General features: G+C 40.8%; 1 protein-coding gene across 2 annotated transcripts in view; it reads right to left on the bottom strand.

Annotated features, from left to right (window-relative positions):
* Window positions 1-2,566: 2,566 nt before the first annotated feature.
* The window catches only part of LOC119545430 (ras and EF-hand domain-containing protein-like), an 87,190-nt gene continuing 66,193 nt past the window's right edge, over window positions 2,567-23,563 (bottom strand). Inside the window, exons 15-17 of one of the 2 annotated variants that reach the window (XM_037850916.1) lie at window positions 21,644-21,763; window positions 19,206-19,282; window positions 2,567-5,819 (exon numbers count right to left, since the gene is read on the bottom strand). In XM_037850916.1, coding sequence (XP_037706844.1) covers window positions 5,714-5,819; window positions 19,206-19,282; window positions 21,644-21,763 — 303 coding nt within the window. In that variant the 3' untranslated portion in view covers window positions 2,567-5,713. The remainder of the gene's footprint in view (window positions 5,820-19,205; window positions 19,283-21,643; window positions 21,764-23,563) is intronic. The other variant, XM_037850917.1, reaches the window with a different exon arrangement.

Below are 23,563 nucleotides of genomic sequence, written 5' to 3'. Positions count from 1 at the left end.
CTGAATCCACAAAACAACTCCCCATCCACCTCTCACCAGCCCGCAATATATTTTTTTAAATTTACTTCTCTATGTATTTTCTCAGTGTTCCCACTGAAATTCCACTGTGACTAAAATGCAGTCTCTCTGGAGTTGAAACTTCTGAAAGGACCATTTCTGTTTACAGCCATTTGAATGGCTTCTGGAATGATAATCGTACACATTAACTGAGTGGCTGGTGAAAAAGCCAGTGGAGGTTAAGGGGCTGTGGAGACAGAGATCAGCTTCCCTTTGTCCACAGTGGAGTCCCTCCCGTTGGAAGCACCAGTTACACAGGTCAACTGATTGTTCCGAGCCTGTCTGACCAGGGGCACGCACGTGGAGGAGGAGCCAGGCCAGCCTTTGGAGCGAGGCACGATGCTGGAGGAAGTAGACGCAAATGCAGAGCTGAGGGTGGAGAGGAGACAGGCACGCAAACAGGAGTGCAAAGAGTTGCAGGCAGAAAGCAAAGCATGAGTAAAGGGCCAAGGTGAGAAGCTGCCAGGCATATGAGGAAGTGTCCCGAGCTTGAATGTAAAGTTTGGAGTCAAGAGAGACGGGAAGGAGGTAGAATATGGATGGTCTTTATTTAGCTGGTTAGAGTTTGGTGTCAACTCACAACAGAATGTAAACCCCCTGAAAGTCTACCTTACCCACAAGTCCAATGTACAAGTTTCCAATTTCTCCACATCCTCACCAACACTTTCTCCTTTTTTTTTTTTTTTTTTTAATTATAGCCCTCCTGGTGGGTGTGAAGTGGTATCTCAGTGGTTCTGATTCCCATTTCCTCAATGACTAATGATGATGATGATTTTCCCATATGTGCTTTTTGGCCATCTTCTTTGGAGAAATGTCTATTCAAGTCCTTTGCCCTGTTTTCAATTGGGTTACTCGTCTTTTTGTTGTTGAGTTGTAGCAGTTCTTTATATATCCTGGATATTAATCCTTTATCAATATATGGTTTGCAACTATTTCTTCCTATTCAGTAGGTTGTCTTTTCTCTTCCTTGATAATGCTGTTTGATGCACAAAAGTTTTAAATTTTGATGGAGCCAAACGTTTTGTTTTACTGCTCATGCTTTTGGTATAAAGTTTAAGAATCCATTGCCAAACCCAAGGTCCCAAGGGTTTATCTCTACTATTCCTAGGATTTTGCATATAAAATTTTATCCTTCCCTGCAATTTCAAATTGTGGTATTTTTGCCTAAATTTCCAGCTATGAAAATGTATATTAATATCTAGGCCTGGAAAGAAAAGATGCAATTTTTATTTTAAAGATTTAAAAAATCTGCCTTCTTGGGGATTCATTCCTAACTGGGATTTTTGAAATATGACCACTGAAGAGCCTTTTCAACAGGCTCCTTGTTATAGTATAAGCACAAAGATTAGTTTGCATTTAGAAAGAATCCCATTAACCCACCACCAATTTTACTGTCATTTAGATTCAAAGCCCCAGCAGGCTCTGGACTTTTCTTCATCCCTTCAACTATTTAATCCAATCAGCCCTTAATAAATGAAGATCCTACCTCTATAAAGACTCCTTTCATACCTGTCCATTCTAAGTTCCAGGCCCTCATTTTCTCTCTTCACTTGTTTCCTTCCTCCTTTTTAGTCCATCTAATACTATATCCCATCTTATATCATGTCCCAACTTTGTGTCCACTGAAATACCAGTGAGGGACTGTTATCATCCCTATTTTACAAAGGAAGAAACTGGAATACACAAATGTTGTCTCTTGTTCAAAGTTATCTACCTATTGGTTTGAAGCTGACTTCCAACCCAGGCAGGCTGGCTGTTAAAAGCTCACACTCAAGGGCAGTACAATACGCTGCTTCTTATTTACTTATACTTTCCAAAACCATCGTGTCTGTATGTCTGCTGAGTGTCTTTGCAAAACCTGCCTTATTTAAGCAGTTAATACTTAGACAATCCATTCAACAACTAGTTCTATTAAAGGACCAACATAGGGCAGTAGCAGCAGGCGAAGCAACTAAAGGGTTGGAGTGTGATGTCTCATTAAACAAATCCAAGGGCAATGAGGATGTCAATGAGCTAAAAACAGTGCTTCAGGACATAAAACAGGAACGCAGTATAATTGTGATTTAAAAAGCTCTCTCAAGAGAAATAATAAGCAGGGAGCCTCATCTCAGTTTGGAGGTTCAGGGAAAAATTCCTGGAGGAAGTGATGTTGAAGCTAAAACAGAGGATGAGCAGGAGTATGAAGGGGAGTGGGTTAGCGGTAGAGAGAGGTTGGGAGGTTGGCCGGAGCACATCCTGAGCATTTTCTACAAAAGTCTCGCTGTTCCTGGCTGCCATGCCCCAAGCTGGGCTACCTGCTGTCCTGTTGGCCAAGACGCCATGGTTGTGACTTGCAACTGAATGCTAGGGTCATTTTCTCGGGGAGATCTGGCACCCTTCCCTCCCCCCAGCCAGCTTGCCAAGACCAGAGAAGCTAAGTGTTTTGGAGACACGCTTTCATAAAGCCACATCCTAGAAGTACAATTACTTCAGGAATACAAGCAATAAAACTGAAGGAGACATCCAAAAGGCCAAAGGAAGCATACTTTATTGAATTTACAATTCAGAAAATATTTGTTGTTCCTCAGACATTTGCATTGCCATAAAATTACCCTTTATGCTATAATTATTAACGGTTTGAAGAGAAATAAACAGTAGAAACGAAATATGGCCCATGCTATGAAAATGTAAACCATATAAATCAAAATCATAAAACAATTACTTAATACTCAGAGGCCTACTTTATATATACATATGAATTTTCTTACACACATATACAATAAAAGGCCACAAAACCATCAGTCTGATCTGATCACTGTACAAATATGAAAATAAATCTCTATGTTTAACCTCAATTTTATCTCCAGCAGGAGGGTTGTGCAACTTGGGTTTATGCAAATCACATTTAGTATTAAATAATCAAATGTCACATATGTCATATAAAGCAGCAAGCAGAAAAAATAAATTATGAAAATGTATGCAGCTAAAAGTTAATAGTGAAAAATGTCTCCTCATCAAACATTCTTTTCCATGATAAAATTAAAATATTATCCAATGTGTCAGGACACATAAAACAGGAATGCAATATAATTGTGATTTTAAAAGCTCTCTAAAGAGAAATAGAGGCAAGGCGAGTTACTTGCATAAGAATGTAAAAATGTATCAAATTAAGTCTACGATACAGACATTAAATACTTTTGTTCTTACTGAAAATACATAAATTTGAGAACACCTTCATGAAATCACTATATTTGTAGTAGTCTCCCAGCAATGAAGCTGAAAGAGCATAAACAGTTTTTCTCTATTAAAAAAAAAACAAAAAAACAATTGCTAACCACAGCAATATGGTCTCTAATTTGGATTATGTTGCCAAAATACATATCCAGTTTTAAACAGTTAAAGATGATTGCTTTGTCCACCACAGGCACATCTCCTAATAAATTTGGGTGTACTGGCCCTACAATACACATGCATAAATCAAGATAACACTTCTGCATCAAATGTATACTCTTATTTACAGATTGTAAGACAAAAATATAAAGGGACACTTTAGGGGGAAATAAATAAAGGTAAACAGGATAACATTTATACTAGCACAGTTTTGTGCGATTGCATCAAACAGCCTGACACATGTCCCATATGTCAGCACATATTATCTATCAGCTTCATTCTAATCTCGGCTCAAGAGCTAACTATTGAGTCAAACAGCAGTAGCAAAACTTTTGTTTCACCATGTTTCACAACGCCACAAAACAACCACTTCCTCCCCTGTTTATATCAACAATTCAACACAAATGTCAAGTAATTCGTCCTTTTCGTGAAAAATGTTACCATTCTGGGACCAGAAAAATCACTTTTCTTCCATGAAATAGCTATTCATGGTGGGGCTGCTAAGGATAGACCCAAATTTTCACTCAAAAAAAAAAAAATTACTAGAGGTCCTCAATAGAGAGAGCTCTTCGTCTAACATACCTGGCCAATTTTCTTTTTTTTTTTTTTAAAGTGAAGCTTGGGGAACTTAAGGCTTGATCACAAAAAAATCATGAACATGAGAAAGTCTGCTACGTGAAATTATTTTAATTCAACGAAAAGAAATATTTTGAGCTTTATATAATACAGCAAATAAAAGCTACTGTTTAAGCTTCTTCAGCAAGTTACTTGGGACCTGGAACTATACAAACCGAGGTGAGTGAAATGTCTTGCTGTGAATAATTTAATTGCTTCGGGTGACTGAAACCTTGAGTCTCTGACCTGCCCTGAGAGCAGGTGTGACTCCTTGAGCTGCTAGACACATTTCCTGGGAAGGGCGGGAGGCACCTTCTCTCACCTCAGGTAAGGCAGAGTCTTACCTTTCTTAAAGGCAACTCCTATTTTAAAGATACCATCTTCCAAAACTGTTAAGTAACATTTCTTTCTTGTTTATTATTTAAGGGAGTTATTGCTGGCAACTAAGAAGTCCGGGGATTTGCATTATATTGGAGATTATGCTTTTAAACCATGGGAAGGTTTGAAATAAGCGTGCATATTTTTATTTGGCAAAATTTGAAATTGCTAAATGCTACTGTATTATTTTAATGATATAAAACAATACCCTAAAATGCACCCCTTGAAAGTGTACATTTCAGTGGTTTTTAGTGTATTCACAAAGTTTTACAACCACAACCTCTCTCTAATTCCCGAACATTCTCATCTTCCCCCCAAAAAACCTTGTATTCATTAGCCGTCACTCCCCATTGCCCTATCCCTGCTGGACCCTGGCAACCACTGGCTACTGAATTTTTGTTTTTAAGTGAAGAGTGACAATTTTCCTGGGCCTTGTAATTTTAGTAGTATATGACTTTAAAATGTTTTCATTGAACTATCTAAGATTAATTTAAATAATGAACTTCATAGCATTCTGAGACTATAAAACACCCTTTTTATATACTTCTATTTTGTATCAAAAAAGCTTTCTTTATACAAAATAAATAGATTTTTCTATTTCCATAAGAGCCTAAAACTACCATTTTTTTCTCAACTAATTTCTGTTCTTTTTTCAGGTGTGAGAAAAATCAATTTCCTGATATTTAAAAATCTTGGATAATCAGGGTCTTCGGTACCTGCAGGCCCTCCCACTCTCCTTCCCTGTTTAAGCACTACAGAACTTGAGAGGGCCCAGGGCCTGCAAGGGCTTCAAAGCCAAGCTGCTTGTTTTACAAACGAGGAGACAGATCCACTATAAGCTGGTGACATGTCCAAGACCACAAGACTATTTAACAGCAAAGCTAGGATGAGAACCCCCTTTTACTAGCACTCTAGCATTGAATATTTTAAGAAAATGGCGTGTTGGGTTATCTGCAAAACCAGCTTACTAATTATGTCAGTGTATTACTATCTTCTATAACTTTGATCTGAGCATATGATTTTTTTCCAAGTTTAAAAACATTTACACTTTACCTTTTAAGACTCTCTAAGGACAAGACCACATTTAACCAGAGGTCTCAAGTAGTTCATTGAGATGTGGCGAAGAAGAGCTGAGGGTTTGGAGGGACCACCGAGTATGATGAGATTGCCCACGGTGTAACTCTCCAGATGAAAGTGGCCTTAGGATACACCACTCCGTGTAAAAACCAAACAAGTCATGGAAATTCAGTACTCTGAAAATGAAGGTTTCATACGGCAAGGAGGCTTTGGATTTTTAACCATTACAACAATTCTTCATCTGTGATGACTTTCTGGAAGTGGCCCCAGTCAGGGTGGTAATGGATTTGCTATCATCCTCATCGGTTCTTTTTTTCACTTCCCTGAAAAGAGAAAATGAGAAGAGAGGAAGCAAGGGAGAGGGGGGGAGTGGGAAGTTAGAATGGGGTGGGGAGGAGAGAGAGAGAAGTATTACTCAACTCCAAATGTCCGTGTTGAGATTTTAAAAAAGTAATGCTGAGTGGCTGCCACAAATGGGCACTGTTCTAGCCGCTTTGCAGGGGTTGACTTATTTAATCCTCACAAGAACCATGTGAATTTTTTGTGATCCATTTTATATATGGGGAAATGGAGGCAACAAGAGGTTAAGAATTTTCCTTTAAGACACACAGAGAAGCAGCAGAGCTCGGATTCAAACAACGTAGGCTGATTCCTGTGTCTGCGTTTTGCACACATATATGCACACATGCACATACATGTACGCACACACACACCCCACCCCCTCTCCCCTGTGGTTTCAGGATGCTTTATAATCTGCCACAAGCACAGTTCAGAATGGGTCTAAAAGTCTATCTCCAATAACAGGTCCACACATGCTTCTTCACAAACTGCTTCCACAGCTCCTTCAAGTCTCTGCTCAGCTGTCACCTTCTCACTCAGGCCTTCCTTGACGATATTATTTAAGTTACTTCTGCCAGCACCACCTCTCCTCTTTCCAGCTTTATTTTTCTCCATAGCATGAATCACCTTCTAAGGAGGATATAATTACTGATTTATTTCATTTGCTGTCCGACCCCCGTCGGCTCGCATGCATGCCCCAGGAGGTCAGGAACGTCTGTCCTTTTTTTTTTTACTCATTGCTGTGTCCCCAACTCCTAGGATCATGCATGAGGCAGAGCAAACGCTCAGTAAGTATTTGCTGGGGGAAAGAGTATATGGATGAATATTCATATTATGATAAACTTGATTCATTTATTCATCACCAATCAGTTCCTTGCACTCTGCTGGTCACCGAGGATACACTGGTGAATAAATTGGACATAGTCCCTACCTCGGTGGAGTTTACAATCTAGCGTGTGTTGGGGGGGGGGGGGCGCTCAACAATAAATAAATGAATAAATAAATGTATAATTATAAATTGCACTAAATGCCATAAGAAAGGCAAATAGGGCCAATGGCAGAGAATAACAGGTATATGTTTGAGTGTGTGTGGGGGTGGGGTGGGGTGGGATCACAGCACAGCCTGCGGTCCCAGAGAAGAGCTAGAAAATTCCCAGGCCAGCAGGAGACCTTTCTCACCATGTACCTGCCCCTGCCCCAGCCCTTGCCCACAAAGCACCAGCTACCCCTGCACCTGGGAGTATCCTCCAGCTGCCTCACCTTTCTACACACTCTCCTTCTGAAGTCACAGTTTATCCCTAGAGCTCAGGTGAGGATTCTGCCTCTGGTGGCACCAGCTCTGCAAGCTTTTCACAGTCGAACGTTAGATAATTCCCAAGCTGCAGCACGCTCACTCCACGAGGGCCCCCAGGAAAGGAAGGCTCATGGTGTGCTCCTGACTTGAGTGAAAGACACCCCCATGTCCCTCAGATGAGAAGCTGAACCCGCTGCCTCCTCTTCTCCACCTGCTCACCCCTTAACACTCTGGAACCCGGCTTCCATCCCCAACTAATGCTTGTGACCTTAACAAAAATAATGAGGAAAACCACTCTTTAATGACATATGATAATGTAGACAACAGTGGATGGCTAAAATCCAGAAACAAAACAAAACTAAACAAAACAAAACATCTACCACTCCTTAAGTTTCTTTTAGAGTTAATGGCTAGAGGCAACACTGGGGGAAAAAGAATGCCTTACTTTTCATGACCTTATGAAAGTCCCCTAAGAGAAGATTCCTTCATAGTGTAGCCCCTGGGGTTGCTTGTGAAATAGGCAGATCCTGACGTCCCACCTTAGACAAAAAGGACAATCTCTGTGGATTTATCCCCAGAGATGGTTCCAAACAATTCCATCCTTCCCTGTTGGTGCGTGGAGTACCCCCCCCCCCCATAAACACACCCACATCAGGACGCGGAGCCAATGTCACCTTGATCAGGGCTGGTTCCATGTCTGCTCTGACCATCAGAATATGGAGGAAATGACGTTCTGGGATTTGCAAGCCAGGTGTTAAGAAGGCCTGGCCCTGGGAGCCTTGAATGGCCAGCTACGATGCCAGGGGCTCCTCACTGGGCAGAGGCCAGCACCAGGGCTCCAGGGCACAAGAGACCTCATGGAGCAAGACCACAAGGAAGACAGCACTGGCCACATCCAGCCTCAGCAGCCCTGGGACTGCCCCCGTGGGAACCATCCAGCTGAGGTCCAGACAACCCTGGTGATTGTGAAATAAGACAAAATGGTTGCTTTTGTAGGCGACTAGTTTTTTTGACTAGTTTTTCCACTATGCCACAGCGGAAAACTGAAACTACTGGCAAACTACATATTAATGCGCTCTCTAGAGCAACACTGTTCAACAGAAGCAATGCAATCTAATCATGCAATTTTAAACTTTCCAGTTAGCCACCTTAAAAAAATCTAAAGAGAAACATGAAATTAATTTTAATAACATATTTTATTTTAGCCAATATATCAAAAATATCATTTCAGCATGTAATCAATGAAAACATTATTACTGGGATATTTTACATTTTTTACACTGTCTTCAAAACCCAGTATATGCTAAAGACTACAGTACAGCTCCATTTGGATTAGCCACATTTCAAGTGGTTAGTGGTTACGGAACTGTCCAGCATACCTCCAGAAGGTGCTGCTATAGCCTAATTTTTAAAAACTACTGTACTATGAGTTGGAAAAAGACATCTTAGCAGGTGGGAAAAACAAAAAAGAAAACTAATTTTTGCTGAAACCCAGATAACAAAACACTATGCTAAATGTTTTCATGTTTTCTTATTTAATACGCGCACACACACACATGCTCACACCCACACACATACACGTACCCTGCCAAGCAACAGCGAGCATTATTATCCTCATGTGACAGATGAAGAAACAGAGATGGAGGGAGGAAAAAAAAAAGGAGACAACATCCCGTAGATAAACTAATCACACAGCTTTAGCCCTAAGATTTAAACCCCCAGAGCAACACCCTGGTGGACCTTCTCGATCACTGCACAGTCCATGGCCAAAAGTAGGCACTCAGTAGTTGGCTGAGTTATATACCCTGGAAAAGACATGTTCTTAGTCTTAATCCATTCCTGTGGGTGTGAACCCATTATAAATAGGAGCTTTTGAAGATGTTATTTTTAGATAAGATGTGGTCCAACTGACTGAGGTTGGGCCTTGGTACTATTACTGGAGGCTTTATGAAGACAAAGCCACATGGAGGAGAAGCAGCTGGAAGTCACGGGAACCCTGAAGAGAAAGGAGAAGATGCCACCATGTGCATCGCCATGTGATGGAAAAGCCAAGAACCGAGGATCACCAGCAGCTGGCTCCAGGGCGAAAGCATGGTCTTGAATAAGTCTCAACTGCAGACTTCTCCTAGCCTCAGAACAGTCAGCCAACAAATTCCTGTTGTTCAGTCAACCCATTGTATGGTATTTGTTTTAGTGGTCAGGAAAATAAGACATACTCATTAAATATTAGCTAAATGTTAATTAGTTTAATCCAGAAGAGAATCTAGTCTGTCTTATTGAACAATGTGGAGAAACCAAGGGTCCCAAAGAGGTACAGGGACTTGTATGTGAAAGTGGGGAGGGGGAGACTGAGGCTGGGGGTGGACAGGAGGGCATTTCCACACCTCGATAATCCAGGGTCATGGGTTAGAGCTTGTTAATTATCCTCTAAGGGCAAAAGATAGGGCAGCAAGAAAAGAGGACACTGTCCTCGCCTGGGTTATTTACAAGGGGTCAAGACCTGTGCTGGGCACACTGCATTCATTTCTCACTTATTCCTCACCCCAACTCCATGGGGGACGTTTTACTAACTCCATGTCATAGATGACAAAAAACTGAGGCTGAGAATTTTCTTCCTCCAAAACCCCTACTGCAGAGTACCTCAGTATGGAGGGCAGCAAATGAGTCATTGGAAAACGAGTTCCGTTTTTGGACCAAAAGATTTTTGAAGTGCCTTTAGATTTTTCCTAAGAACCCTCTATTTTAATACTTACCCTGAGTTCCTCTTTCTGTTCCAACTGCTTCACTGAAGTCCCCAGGCATAGATTACTATTACACCTGCCTAACTGATAAAGCTTTCTCCAAAATGCTCCTGAAATCTTCGTAAATCACTCTTTTAACATGCCACTTCCTCTTTCTCAGAAACCTACAAATCTTCCCCCAGAGCTCCATGATGGCATTAAGGCCTTATAGCAAGAAAATTGATGTTTGCCTGCCATTTCCTCACCTACAGTGTCTGTATGAGGTTTCTATTGCTCCCTAACAAATTACCACAAACTCAGCAGCTTAAACAACAAAAATGTATTACCTTTCAGTTTTGGAGGTCAGAAATCTGGCTGGGCTCACTGGGCTAGAATGCAGGTACCATCAGGGCTGCATTCCTCTCTGGAGGCTCTAGGGAGAATTCCTCTCCTTCCTTTCCTGGCTTCTCGAGGCCGCCCACATTCCTTGACATGTGGCCCCTGCCTCCATCTTTGAAACTAGCAAAGGTGAGTCCCGCTCACATCACATCACTCTGACCTTCTCGTCTGCCTTCCTCTTCCACTTAAGGACCCCTGTGATTGCACTGGTCCCACCCAGACAAACCAGGAGAATCTCCCTTTTTAAGGTCAGCTGATTAGCACCTCAATTCCACTTTGCCATGTAGGGAACACAGTCACAGGTTCCAGGGATTAGGAAATGGATATCTTTGTGGGGAAAAGGAGATTATTCTGTCTACTACAGTCAGCCTTCTGGCACCTAAAGACACAGATCCTCCCAAATTCAAAATACATTTGGTTCATCCCAATGTCCTCAAAATTCTCATTACAGCATTAATTCACAGTTCAAAACCTCCTCTGAATCTCATCAGCTCAAAAGTCCCAAATATCAGCATCAAAATCATCTAAATTAGGTTCAGGTGAGACCTGGGGAATGCTCTATCCAGGGGAATAATCCTGTGAAACTAAAGAAACAAGTTATCTGCAGCCAAAATACAGCAGTGGGACAGGCACAGGATAACAGTTACAGACGTTCCCATCCAAGAGGGGAGAAAATGGAAGAAGGAAAAGGAGTCACCAGTCCCAAGCAATTTCAAAATCCATTTGGGGAAGCTCCATTGTGTTTCAAGGCCTAAGAGTAATCCTCTGTGGTTTGCAGCTCCACCCCACGACTCTTGGCTCAGCCTGCTGGGCTCACAGCTCTTCCCCTTAAGGCACTCTGTTTTGTTTTTTCTCATGAAAGGAAGCAATGTTCCCTGCTGAGTGGTCTAATCAGCATGTTCCCTGCCTATTGAATGTTGGGGTCTGACAGCTGCTTTCATTTCAGATTCTCTGCCCATTTTGGTCAACGCTGGTAGTATTGCTGCTGATATGAAATTCTGGGGAATCTTGCAGGTTTCCCATGTATATCACAGGGATACACTCCACTAGACAAGAGGCTCTTCCACAGATCTTTCCTAGATAATCCCATTGCTATTTTTGACTTTGGATGAAGGGCTCAGAGCTATATGAGCCACATGCTTAATGTCTTCAAAGAGCCTTTTGTTGACTGAATATTCTGATCTTTTGCTCTTACTGAGATATTAGCAAAATGTTGTTCAGCTGCAATCTCAGCTTTTTCTCCAGAGCATGCTCTCCTAGTGAATTTCTTGATTTTAGTGATGTTTTGTTTTGTTGGGTTTTTTTTTTTTTCAATCCAGATAGGCTGAGAAATTTTCAAATCATCAAATCCTGGTTCCTTTTGGTTTCACAGTTCTTTCCTCAATCTAGTTCTTTCCTCTTGCATTTTACTATAAGCAGCTAGAAGGAACCATGACACCCCTTCAACATTCTGCTTGGAAACCTCTTGATGAAATGTCCAATTTCATCATTTACCAGTTCTGCTTCCCACTTAACTGTGGAATAAAATGCAGCTAAGTTTCCTGCCACTTTCCTGCAGTTTCCAATAGCACGTTTCTCATTTCCTTCTGAGCCCTCACCAGCAGCATCTTTATGCTGCTTCTATCAACAGTCTGTTTATGACAACTCAGATATTTTCTAAAATGACATGTATTTTCTCTACTATGCTCCTCATTTTTTTATGAGTCCTCCCTAGTGGGGATATTAACATCCATATTTCTATTAACAGGGTTTCTTCTGTCTAACTCCTCAAAATTTTTCTTCTAGACTTCCCAATGTCCAATTCCAAAGCTATTTCTACAATGTGAGGCATTTGTTCCTACAGACTGCAGCATCCTACTTCCAGTACCAAACTACGTATTAGTTTCCTGTTGCTGCTATAACAAATGTAGCAGCTTAAACAACACAAATGTACTATTTTACAGTTCTGTAGGATAACCTGCTTTTGCTGACTTTGAAGTGAAGAAAGGAGGCCAAAAGTCAAAGATTGTGGGTGGGCTCCAAAACCTAGAAAAGACAAGGCAATGGATTCTCCCCTAGAGCCTCCAGAAAGGAATGTGGCCCCCTGCAGACACTTCAATTTTAGCCTGGTAGGACCACGTCAGGCTTCTGAGTAAGACTTCTGACAGTAAGAGAGTAAATTTACATTGCTTAAGCCACTAACTCATGGTAATTTGTTATAACAACAGAAAATTAACACAACTTCCGAAATCAAACTCTTGGTCATTTAGTCATTCATCAAATGCCCAATCTATGCCAGGCTCTGGAGCCCTCAACCAGTGAGCTCTTGAGGGAGAGAGAGATGTTGAAATAAATGAATACAAGGTCCCAAGAGAGGTGCTAGCAGACATGTACGATGTGTTGCAGGAACGCAGGGGGTGAGGTATGGCTTCATGGAAAAGGTGCTTCAGGGAGCCCTCGATGTTGGAGGGACCTCTTGAAACAATCGGAATTTACCTTCAGTTACTGAGGGAAGGAGCATTCCAGGTACAGGGAGCAGAATGCAGAAAGGCAAAGAGGCTTGAAGAGCTTGGCCACGATTGGAAACTAAATTCACTATGTCTAAAAATTATGATTCATCTGGAGAAAACGATAAGAGACACAAGCAGAAGGGTCGTTGGGATCAGGCTGTGAAGGACTGTGAGCCACATGCTCGGGAACGTGGACTTTATGTTGAAGGTAGGACTCCAGTGTGGGGCTGTAAGTAAAAAGCCAGTATGAATTGGATTTTTATTGACAAAGATTACACTGATTACAGGGCAGGGGGTGAACTGATGGTGGGGAAACTCTGAGGCAGAAACTTGGGTGCCTCCTGCACTAACTGGGACAGGAGTTTCTAAGGCCTGGACCAAAGCAGAGAGAGGGAAATGGATAGATTCAAAAGACACAGGGAGGTCACTAGAGGCAGGTTGGGAAGAAGAAGGAAGCAGTCAGTACTGACTCTCTAGGTTGCTATTCATTTATTGTAATTTGGTACAGTGTGTGATCGTTAATTTTTTATAACAACCTGGCTGGGTTATGGTGCGTAGTTGCTTGGTCAAGCAATGGCCTGGTTGTTACTGTGGGGGCATTTTGCAGATGAGACCAGAACCTACAAGAAGCTGACTTTAAGTAAAGGAGACTACTCTCAGCTCTGGGGTGGCTCTCATCTGATCAGTCGGGGATCTTAAAAGGGAGAACTGGAGGTTTCAAGAATCAGAAGGAATTCTGCCTCCAGATTGCACCCGCTACTCTTCCCTGGCCTCGCCTACAGAGAACTGGACTACAGACTTCAATATCACTCCTCCAGGAATTTCCAGCCTCCAACCTGACGTTCAGCATTCAGACTTGCCAGTCCCCATCACCGTGTGAGCCAATTCCTTGTAACAAATGTCTTAATACATACATATATATCCTTTTGGTGCACTGTTCCTCTGGAAAACCCTGACTCGCAGAGAGGAAATACAGAATGGGGAATGTTTTGTTTTGTTTATTGAGATTGTTTACATACCACACAATTATCCAAAGATCCAAAGTGTACAATCAATTGCCCATGGTACCATCATACAGCTGTGCATCCATCACCATTAATAATTTTTTTTCAATTCTTAGGACATTTTCACTACTCCAGAAAAGAAACAAAGACAAAAAAAGGAAACTCAAATCCTCCCATACCCCTAACTACCCCCCCCATTATTGAGTCATAATTTTGGTATAGTACATTTGTTACTGTTGATGAAAGAATGTTAAAATACTACTAACTGTACTATATAGTTTGCAATAGGTATATATTTTTTCCTATATGCCCCTCTATTATTAATTCTAGTTATAGTGTCACACATTTGTTCTAGTTCATGAAAAAGATTTCTAGTATTTGTACAGTTAATCTCAGATGTTGTCTACCTCAAGATTCACTGTTTTATACGTTCCCAACTTTCCTTCTGGTGACATACGTGACTCTGAGCTTCCCCTTTCCACCACATTCACGTACCATTCAGCACTGTTAGTTATTCTCACAACATACTATCATCACTTCTGTCCACTTCCAAACATTTAAGTTCACCCTAGTTGAACATTCTGCTCATAATAAGCAACTGCTCCCCCAGAATGGGGAATGGTTTTAAAGAAAAAATTAATGCATGGAGATTTGGATAGACTAAAGCAGCCACATCTAAGGAACTTCCAGTGGATGGTTGTTGGGAATATGGATATAGAATTTTAAAAAGAGGTTGGGAGTAAAAATGCATAATGGCTGGTTCCAGAAGCCATGAGTATGGAAGCTAAAAAGCCAAGAGAGAGGGAGGGAAGGAGAGAGAAAGAGGGGAACAGTAAAGAGGAAAAGAGTGCAGAATGGAACCATAAGAAATACCAACATTTAAGTGGCAGATTAGTAGTGAAAAACTTCAACTTTGCCACTCACTTGCTCTGTTACTTTGAGCAAGTCAATCAAACATTCTAATTCTCAATTTTTCTCATCTGTAAAACGGGTATAATAATAACATGCTCACATGATTGCTAAGGATGAAAAGAGATAATGTGAGGAAATCATTTAGCATGAGCCCAATACAGCAAGCTCTGCATAAAACATCAGCCACTTTACTTACTTTATTACTTATTTTATTTCTATTATTTTATTATTCTTTCACTTACCTTTTTTTTTTTTTTTTTTAACTGCTTATTTCTACTTATTATATTGTCAGGGCTCACCTGGAATAACCTCCTCTTCTACACTGATTCAAACTTGGTCTTTCCTTGAGACTCAATTCAATTGCAACATCCAGCACTGAGCCTTCAGCACAATTTGCATCTCTCTCTTCTGGAAGCTAGAGGGGACTTCATCAGCTACATACCATGTGGCAGCCTGGTCATATGTTTCTGTTTTTTGTTGTTCTGTTTAATGATAAATTGCAAGGCCTGTCTTCTATTTCCTTGATACCGCTATTGAAACTAGTACAAGGCTGTGACATGCTGTGCATTCAGAACAATATGGACATTGTTGACCCTGAAAGCAAATATTGAGGGGGAAAAAAATATTATACCCACCTCTTCCACCTGGCCTTCAGTTTCTTTAATCCATCAAAAATGCAGGCCTGCTCCCCTTTAAGGAAATCAGATCGATACAATTCCAAACACCTTAAAGGTTTAAATCCAACCAAAAACTATCACATGCTTAACAACAGATTTTTAAATGAGTGTCTTGTGGGCTGATTCACATGAAGCAGGCCCAGCTCTTGGGTTCTGTTGCCACATCACACTGAGCTTATTTGTATTTTTCTCAAACTTCAAACCAATGATCAATTGAATGCCTACTGAACTTGAATCTATTGCAAAATGTTTAAAGCCTATGGTTCTGGTAATGGCAAATGTGCTTACCAATACCACAATGGTTGTCCTATCAGTGCAACAGGGAAACTGCATTTCTAGGAGAAACTTTTCTTGGGATTGCAAAGTTTTCCAAGAGAAAGCAGAGTAGCTGAATTGTTAAGCAAACATTTATGGCCTCTCCCTTCAAAAATGAAATTCCATTTGAGACAGTAAACCCATAAATTCTTCTAGCTCAAGTTTTATGACATAATACGGTGGTTGAAGGAGACCGTGTTTGGATTTCTTTATGAGATCTAAATCGAGAACTTGCATGCTTTGCATTATATGTAACTTTCTAAAAGCTGTAAAACTTTTACAAATGATCATTTTATCTGTGCAGACTACAACATTTCCATTTAAGACTTAGGTACTTCGACAAGCAAATCTAAAGGCAGAATAAAATTAAAGTCTTTGCATTTTTATTTATAATTTTTATATTTAACACACCACTAACATAACTAGAGACCTCAAAACAGGCCATAATGCAACAACAACAATAAAAAATAAACTCCTTGATAAGTGATTCAAAAGAAATCTGTCTGATTTCTTTAATTCTCTGAAGCTTGAAAAAAACAAGCAAAAAATAAAAACAAAAACAATACTATAATTTGTCATAGCACAATCAAAGGGCAAAGTGCTTTGGTTATCAAAATGTCTTCACATACCAGGTATTTTAAGCAAATGAACACAAGCCTGCATCTAAGTGACCCCTAAACAGGGCTGATCTGACACATCACACATGGGCACATGAGAAGAAAGGCACAGGTAGCTTGCGGCTTCTCCCATTTTTATGATGCAATAAAGAGAACTAATTCTGCTCTCCAGGAGTGATCGGGGCACTTCGGAGATATCGAACTTTACTATGACCCTGTAAGATATATCAGCATCAACTGGTGATTATGCTATTCAATGGAGCCCCACTGAAATTATACGTAGAATCAGAGAATATCAGAACCCAAAAAGGCCTTAGAGAGTTTTTTATCAGCCCCTGCCCTTATTTCACAAATTAAGTGATGCCTAAAGTAAGACAAAGGGACTTGGGGGCAGATTTAGGATGAGATGTTGAGTCTCCTGACACCACAATCCTCTAATATGCTGGGTACCAGCCAATAACCAAGTACAAGGCCTGACCCTGCAGCAGCCTCTTCCTGCTGAACCTGCCAGAGCAGCAGTTCAGAGCTCCACCACCTTATACTGAGGTAGCACTGAGCTCTTCTCTAGCCTTGGGCTGAAGATGTTCTAAAGATCCATAGGTGTTAATGTAATGATTTCCCCACACCCATCTCCCCAGAGGATACCTGTCACTCCTGTGCCAGTTTGGATATATTATGTTCGCCCAAAAAGACATGTTCTTTAATGCAATCTTGTAAGGACCAACTGATCAGTCTGTTGATTAGGGTGGAACCTCTGACAGAATTATTTCTGTGGAGGTATGGACCTCACCCATTCAGGGTGGATCTTAATTAGATCACTGGAGTCCTTTAAAGAGAGTTCACACAGAGAGCAGAGAGGACAAATCACTTAAGGGAGGCTGAGAGAGCCCCAGGGTGAAACTAAGAGCCAACACAGATGTCAACACTTGGGAGATGCTTGGAGATGCAGAGAGAAGGATGTTTAAAGATACTAAGCTAAGAGATGAAGCCCAGAGTTTGCTCCAGGGAAGCTAAGAGAGGACCTCCGGATGCTTAGAGAGAAACGCTCTGGGATCAAGAAGCAAGAACACACAGGAGTTGAGAGGGAGGAGGTGAAACACATCCTGGGACCAGCAGACACTAGTCATGTGCCTTCCCAGCTGACAGAGGTGTTCCAGATGCCATCAGCCTTTCTTCAGCGAAGGTATTCTCTTGTTGATGCCTTAGTTTGAGCATTTTTATGGCCTTAGAACTCTAAATTTGTAACTGAATAAACCCCCTTTATAAAAGCTGATCCATTTCTGGTATTTTGCATAATAGTAGCATTTGCAAACCAGAACAACTCCCATCCAGGAATCCTCAGCTATAAATTAATGAAACACCAATGCAACTGTGGTAAATTGAATTACGCCCCCCAACAAACTCGTTCTTAATCTCAATCCCCATGCCTGTGGGTGTGGACCCTTTATAAACAGGACCTCTTGAAAATGTTATTTTTAGTTGAGGTGTGGCCCAACTGAATGAGGGTAAGTCTTAATCAGGAATATGGGAGTTCTATAAAGAGGACCTGGAAGTCAAAGAAGAAATGGGGGTACAGGAAAATGTGACAGGAAAGCCAAGTAACCCCAAGATTGCCAGCCACCAGCACCAGAATGCTATGGTCTTCAGGGAGAAAGGAAGCCTTGCTGATATCTAGATTTTGGACTCCTTAAGCCTCAAAACCATAAGCCAAACGAAGACAACCACCATTGAAAAAGGGAAAATATCTCCAATTTGGAAATTATTCTGTCATTAGGAAAGTCAAACATTACATTTCATGAATTCTCCTCCTTTTACTAAATGTATCCTGTTTAGCCAAAATGGCTGGTGTTCTCTATGCCCATTATTTGATCCAATATGTGAAAGTTTTTGCTTGACCAGTGTGATCATTAACTCATGACTCTCTTACTAATAGCAAAAAAAATTATGCAATTCAATGGACTCTAAACATTTGAAAATGTTTGTCTTTTTTTCTGTCTATTCTTGGTCACACTCAAAATGACCACTGCTTGGCTTTAAACAAAATGGCTATCTCTTTTTGACTGATATCAAAGGAACGTCTTCTAAGCCCTGCCACAAACTGCGTAAACTCAAGCAACCACCTCACTCCTCATCTCTCTCAGGTGAGGGCAGTCGTCTACACCAAGCCCTAGCCCAAGAATTTGATAAAGCACTCTAAACACCAAGTCATTAACTGGGTTAAGATTCTTGAAAAGCCTCACAAATAATCAGGAAAATAATCACATGCTTTGTCTGCCATTAAAGATCATTGGCCTGGATTTTTTAATGCGCATTTTGAATTCTGTATATTTAATCCCTCTAGGCTCTTTAGGAATCACTTTTCCATTTGAAGCAGAAAACTGGACAGAAGAGATAGGAAACAGATTTCATTATTTCCCAAGAATATCCCAAGGAATTAAAACACTTACATTTACATCCACGTTCTTTAGCAATGGCAATTTTCACTCTAATCTACATCCCCAAATGTTATTTATTATTAACATTACCACCTTAGCTCAATAATTACCCAGGTAATAATTTTTGACAAAGTGTTTCCAACTGGCAAAATATACAATTTGCTTAGTTGGAGGGGTTTTTTTTTCCATTTGCCCTGGAAAATGTCACAATACATGGCTGTATTTATAACAGACTCTTGTGTTTAATGTCTGGTTCCTGGAAATGATTCACTCAAGTCACCTGCTTTGTGTGGAAGTACAGGGATTTTGCCAATGTTCACAATAAGCAAGCAGCATTATCAGTTTTTATAAAATCTGTATTTATTTGCTATGCCTGCCAGGAATGAAAGACGGCGCTTTCCAATGTATATTCTAACTACAGGTTCTGGTCAAGAAATTTGAGATAGGCACGAGCTAAATGAAAATTTAACCCAATATCCCATTTTCCAAACATAAGGCAAAACTTTACCGAGCAAGATGGAGAACAGCTTCCACTATATTCGAACCATCTTTGGCACTTGTTTCACAGAATAATGCCCCATACGTCTGTAGAAAAGAAATATACGCAATCAAATGAAGTTTAATTGGGCTTCCTAGAATTTTAGCTTTTAAAAATGAAAATATAACATTTTCCTGTTGAGCATGCCAAGAGTGACTTTTACATGAGAAACTGGATTCCAAGTTTATATATTGGAAAAAAAAAAAAAAAAAAAAAACTTTGGGCATATTCATTCCAGGAACAGTTTCCAGGTCAAAGGATTTTCATTTTAAAAAATCATGTTTCATGGTTCTCATTTTCAACAGCCATACACAGGATGCTAAATGTTCTCGATCAAATCATGAGAGCGAAAAAATGATAGGCTAAGATAACTGCTCACTAATTAAATATCCATCAAATGTATGTGTCCTTTAGGCCAGCAGCTAACCCTCTTTCTCCTTCACATCTTTCCCTATTGGGATCCGGTAACCTTCGTGTTGCTTAAACTGATGGACATTTTCCAGTCCTCTATTATTCAATCTCTTAACAATTATGCAAATGATCATGAATCATATCACTCTGATGCTTCAAACCTTTCAATGTCTCCCATTCCTCTTTGGGTAACATTCAAAAGCCATGGCCAGTAAGGCCTGGCTTATAGGTGGCCCCAGCCCACTGCCCACCTTCCCCCCTCACTCACAGTGCTCCATACCCTGATCTTCCCTCTGTTTCTCCAGTGCTCCAAATTCTCTGCTGCCACAGGGCCTCTGCACATGCCATTTCCATTGCCAAGAGTATCTCCCCACCCCCATCAACACGCTTCACCAGAATGAATCCTTTTGGGTTTTTAGGTGACCCATTCATGGAGATCAAATTAAGTCACATCTCGAACACTCAGAAGCCTACATTAGGTTTTCCTATTACAAAGCCTTATAGCACCTTGTATTTTTTCCACATAGCACTTCCACAGTTGTAATTTATAAAGTTATTTTTGTGACTCCTTGCCTAACAAGCTGGAGACATTTTCCCTTAGGAAAAAACAGAATGTGCCGGGGTCTGGGTGTGTTAGGAAGTCCTGTGTGGGGCAAGGGGAGGATCTGATGGTTGCTCGGGAGCAGAGAGAGCAAGGAATAAACAGCTGCAATCGAATCTTTACCTTGAGCCCCAACCTATGGGAAATCTATAAAAAGTCATAAAATGAATGTATTTCTTATAGGAACAGGTAAGGCTGTTGAGTTCTATATACAGGATGTTACGGGGTGGAACAGAGATTGACTCTGAGGATATGGAAGGCTGGAGGTCATGAGATGCTGAGACAGACAGAAGCCAACCCTGGGAACTCTGAGAAATATGAGAATGGAATAAAACTGGCATGCGGCCAGGAATTACTAGATCTTTAAGGGGCCATGGGGACCAGAGTTGGGATTACATGAGTAATCATGGGGATTACATGAGTTGATGTCTCCCTCAGATGCTAAACGAGGTCAGGACAAGACTGCATCTGTTTTGGGCTCTGCTCTTTGCTCAGCACACAATGAAGTGTTTGTCACATGGTAGACACAGTTAAACGTGTTGAATGAATCTCTTCCACATTTCATTGTCTATTCTTGATGTTTATCATATTTGGGTTGTAGTTCTAACATTTAAAAACAAGAAAGAGTTTCTAACTTAATGTGTCAAAACTGACAACTTCTCTTTTCTACACCCACAGCGTAGTCCTTTCATGATGCCGGCAACAGCAGGATACCAGCATCAAATCAGGCTGTTACTATCTGAACTATTTATTTGACCCAAGGTACATTATCTGAATCCTTGAACAGGTAAGACAAGTCATAAAAGGGCCACACAGCATTTTAACACAGTGATGATAATGGGCCAATAAACCTTGTCCAGGGTAATAAATCTAGACAGGAATGAGCTTCATCCTCAAAACAAATGCAAAAATAATTTTAGTCTGTTCCAACTGAGCACAAACCTTAGGAAAAAAAGAAGTCTCCCAATTCCATTCTACCTTCTCTGTCCCTTGACAAAGTAACCCTCTGGAACCAAGTCCATCTTTTCAAAATAGGACACTCATTCTTTTTCCTTTACCTAGATTCTAGGACCAGAGAAGGATTCTAGGAACTGGGGGTGTGGGGAAGAAGACAGGGTAATTTAGACTCTTCTTTGTCAATGATACTCAGTAGGGAAAAATGACTAAGCAAATGTTTTACTCACAAGGGGCCTAGTCCATGCGGTGATTACACACTTGAATAGGGAGAGATTCCTGGGGGTTTTGCCTCCCAGGACAGAAGCCAAGCCTCATCCAACAGGGTGGAGGTTTACTCAAAAAGCCTCTTAAGCAAAGGCAGACAAAAGTGAAAGGCACTGGCCCCAGAGCTGGTGAGCTCCTAAGGTCACCTCCAGTTTGGACCCACTCTCACGCTTACCATGGCCAGTTTTTCTCCAAAGTATCCTGGAACACACTTTTGTCCCTCTGTGGCAGCAGGATCACGAAGATCAGCCTTGTTTCCTACCAACATGATAGGAATATTTTCATGGGTTGCGTCCTGCCATGAAGAAAAGAAAAAAAATTGTGCATACATCATCTACTGGACAAATGACGATATCCACAAGAACAGCCATTTTCCAAATGCCTCTGGTGTGTCACATGCTTTATATACAAAATATCCTTTAACATCAAAATATCCCTAAAAATAGTCATATTTCCCTGCATTTACAGATGAGAAAACAGAAATTCAAAGAGGTGAAATAATAACTTGTAACTGTGGGGGCTATCTTCTAAAGCTGGTTCTTCCTGATTCTGTAGCCCTGTTGCTATACCACACATCCTCCTTCAGTGAATGAAAAAGGTGAAAGGCACTGGGAGTCATCAGTTTCACAGCAAAGGGAACATCTTCCTATTTCTTATCTATAGTACACAGAGCATGACAAACCAACATAAACTCAAGACACGTGACCACAGAATTACATTTGGCTGTGATGCCCAACTAATTTTGTACAACTTTCACTTCAAACAGTGGTGACTGCAACTTCATTATCCCAGGTGCAAAAGACATAAGCAAGTCTGTAACTTTAGTGGGACGAAAATGGAGTTTGAAAGTTCCACACTCACTACTATCCGGTTTACAACAAAAGAGTTCCACACTCACTACTATCTGGTTTACAACAAAAGAAAAGCATGAGAGTCCTAAAGGTCAACATCTTTCCTTATGGAGAGCCAATGACCAACCATTCAAAGTGGAAGATCCTAGGACTAAAGCTTCCGAGTCAGCGTATGCAAATTGCACTCTTTCCCAGCATTCACTAAGTTTGAGATCCCACACTTCACACACCTGGCCACTCACTGGCTGCGTGATCTCAGGCAAGTCTCTTCATGTTTCTGCCTCAGTTTCCCTATCTGTGAAATGAAGGGCTTAAAAGGGACATAATCCATCTCAGCAGGATATGAAGCAAATAAAGGAAGATCACCTGACAATCAGAGGAAAACAGGGTTCTGGTTCCTAAACAAAAGAAACAGCATCTCTAACAAAGACAATTAGAAATTACTCCTGTGGTGCCTAGAGATGTCTAGGAATTCATTTGGGATGGCACCATACCTGACAGGGGGTCAAGAAGTGAGCCTTAAAAATAATAACATTTCATTAGACCTCCTTTCTCATCAGACAGCTTTCCTCTGACGGAGGGCATCAGAGAGAAGTAAGAGCAAAGGTGAGATGGGGATAAAAACCCCTCCTCTAAACCAAATGCTCTATCCCTGAATGTGTTCACTGCATTTTTTTGGTGACCTCCTCAGGGTTTCAAGGGACATCATTGGGAAACCACTAATCAAATATGCATTTAAGGAAGCCAAGGATCTGAGAGTCTAAATGACTATACAAAGTCATAAAGGTAAATACTGGCACCTCCTACAAGTCTTGACTTAAACGTTGCCTTCTCAGTGGGGCCACCCCGACCACACTAATTAAAACTGCAGCTCATTTCCACATCCCGAGCCTCCTGACCTCACTCTTTCTTTTCTATAACATTTATTACTTTCTATCATACCATTTACTGTATTTATATTTGTTGCTTGACACATGTCTCCCCCCATTAGGATACAACCTCAACAAGGACAGGGATCTTTGTTTTGTTAACTGATATATCCCAAGCACCTAGAACAGTATATGCATATTGGAGGGATTTAAAAGATATTTTTGAATGTGTAACAATTGGGAAGAGATCTCCCACCTCAAATCTCTCCATTAAGCCTTTACCCAAATATTCAATAATAAGTTTTTCACAACAGGTAAATAAATGGCCACAATAGCAGAGATCCATGTTTTTATCACAAGATTTTATAAGCTAGT

This window comes from Choloepus didactylus, chromosome 10 (genome assembly GCF_015220235.1).
Source record: "Choloepus didactylus isolate mChoDid1 chromosome 10, mChoDid1.pri, whole genome shotgun sequence".
In the NCBI taxonomy this organism is placed as follows: Eukaryota; Metazoa; Chordata; class Mammalia; order Pilosa; family Megalonychidae; genus Choloepus; species Choloepus didactylus.
The sequence above is the reverse complement of the archived record's forward strand: the minus strand, read 5'-3'. Positions and strand labels throughout refer to the sequence as shown.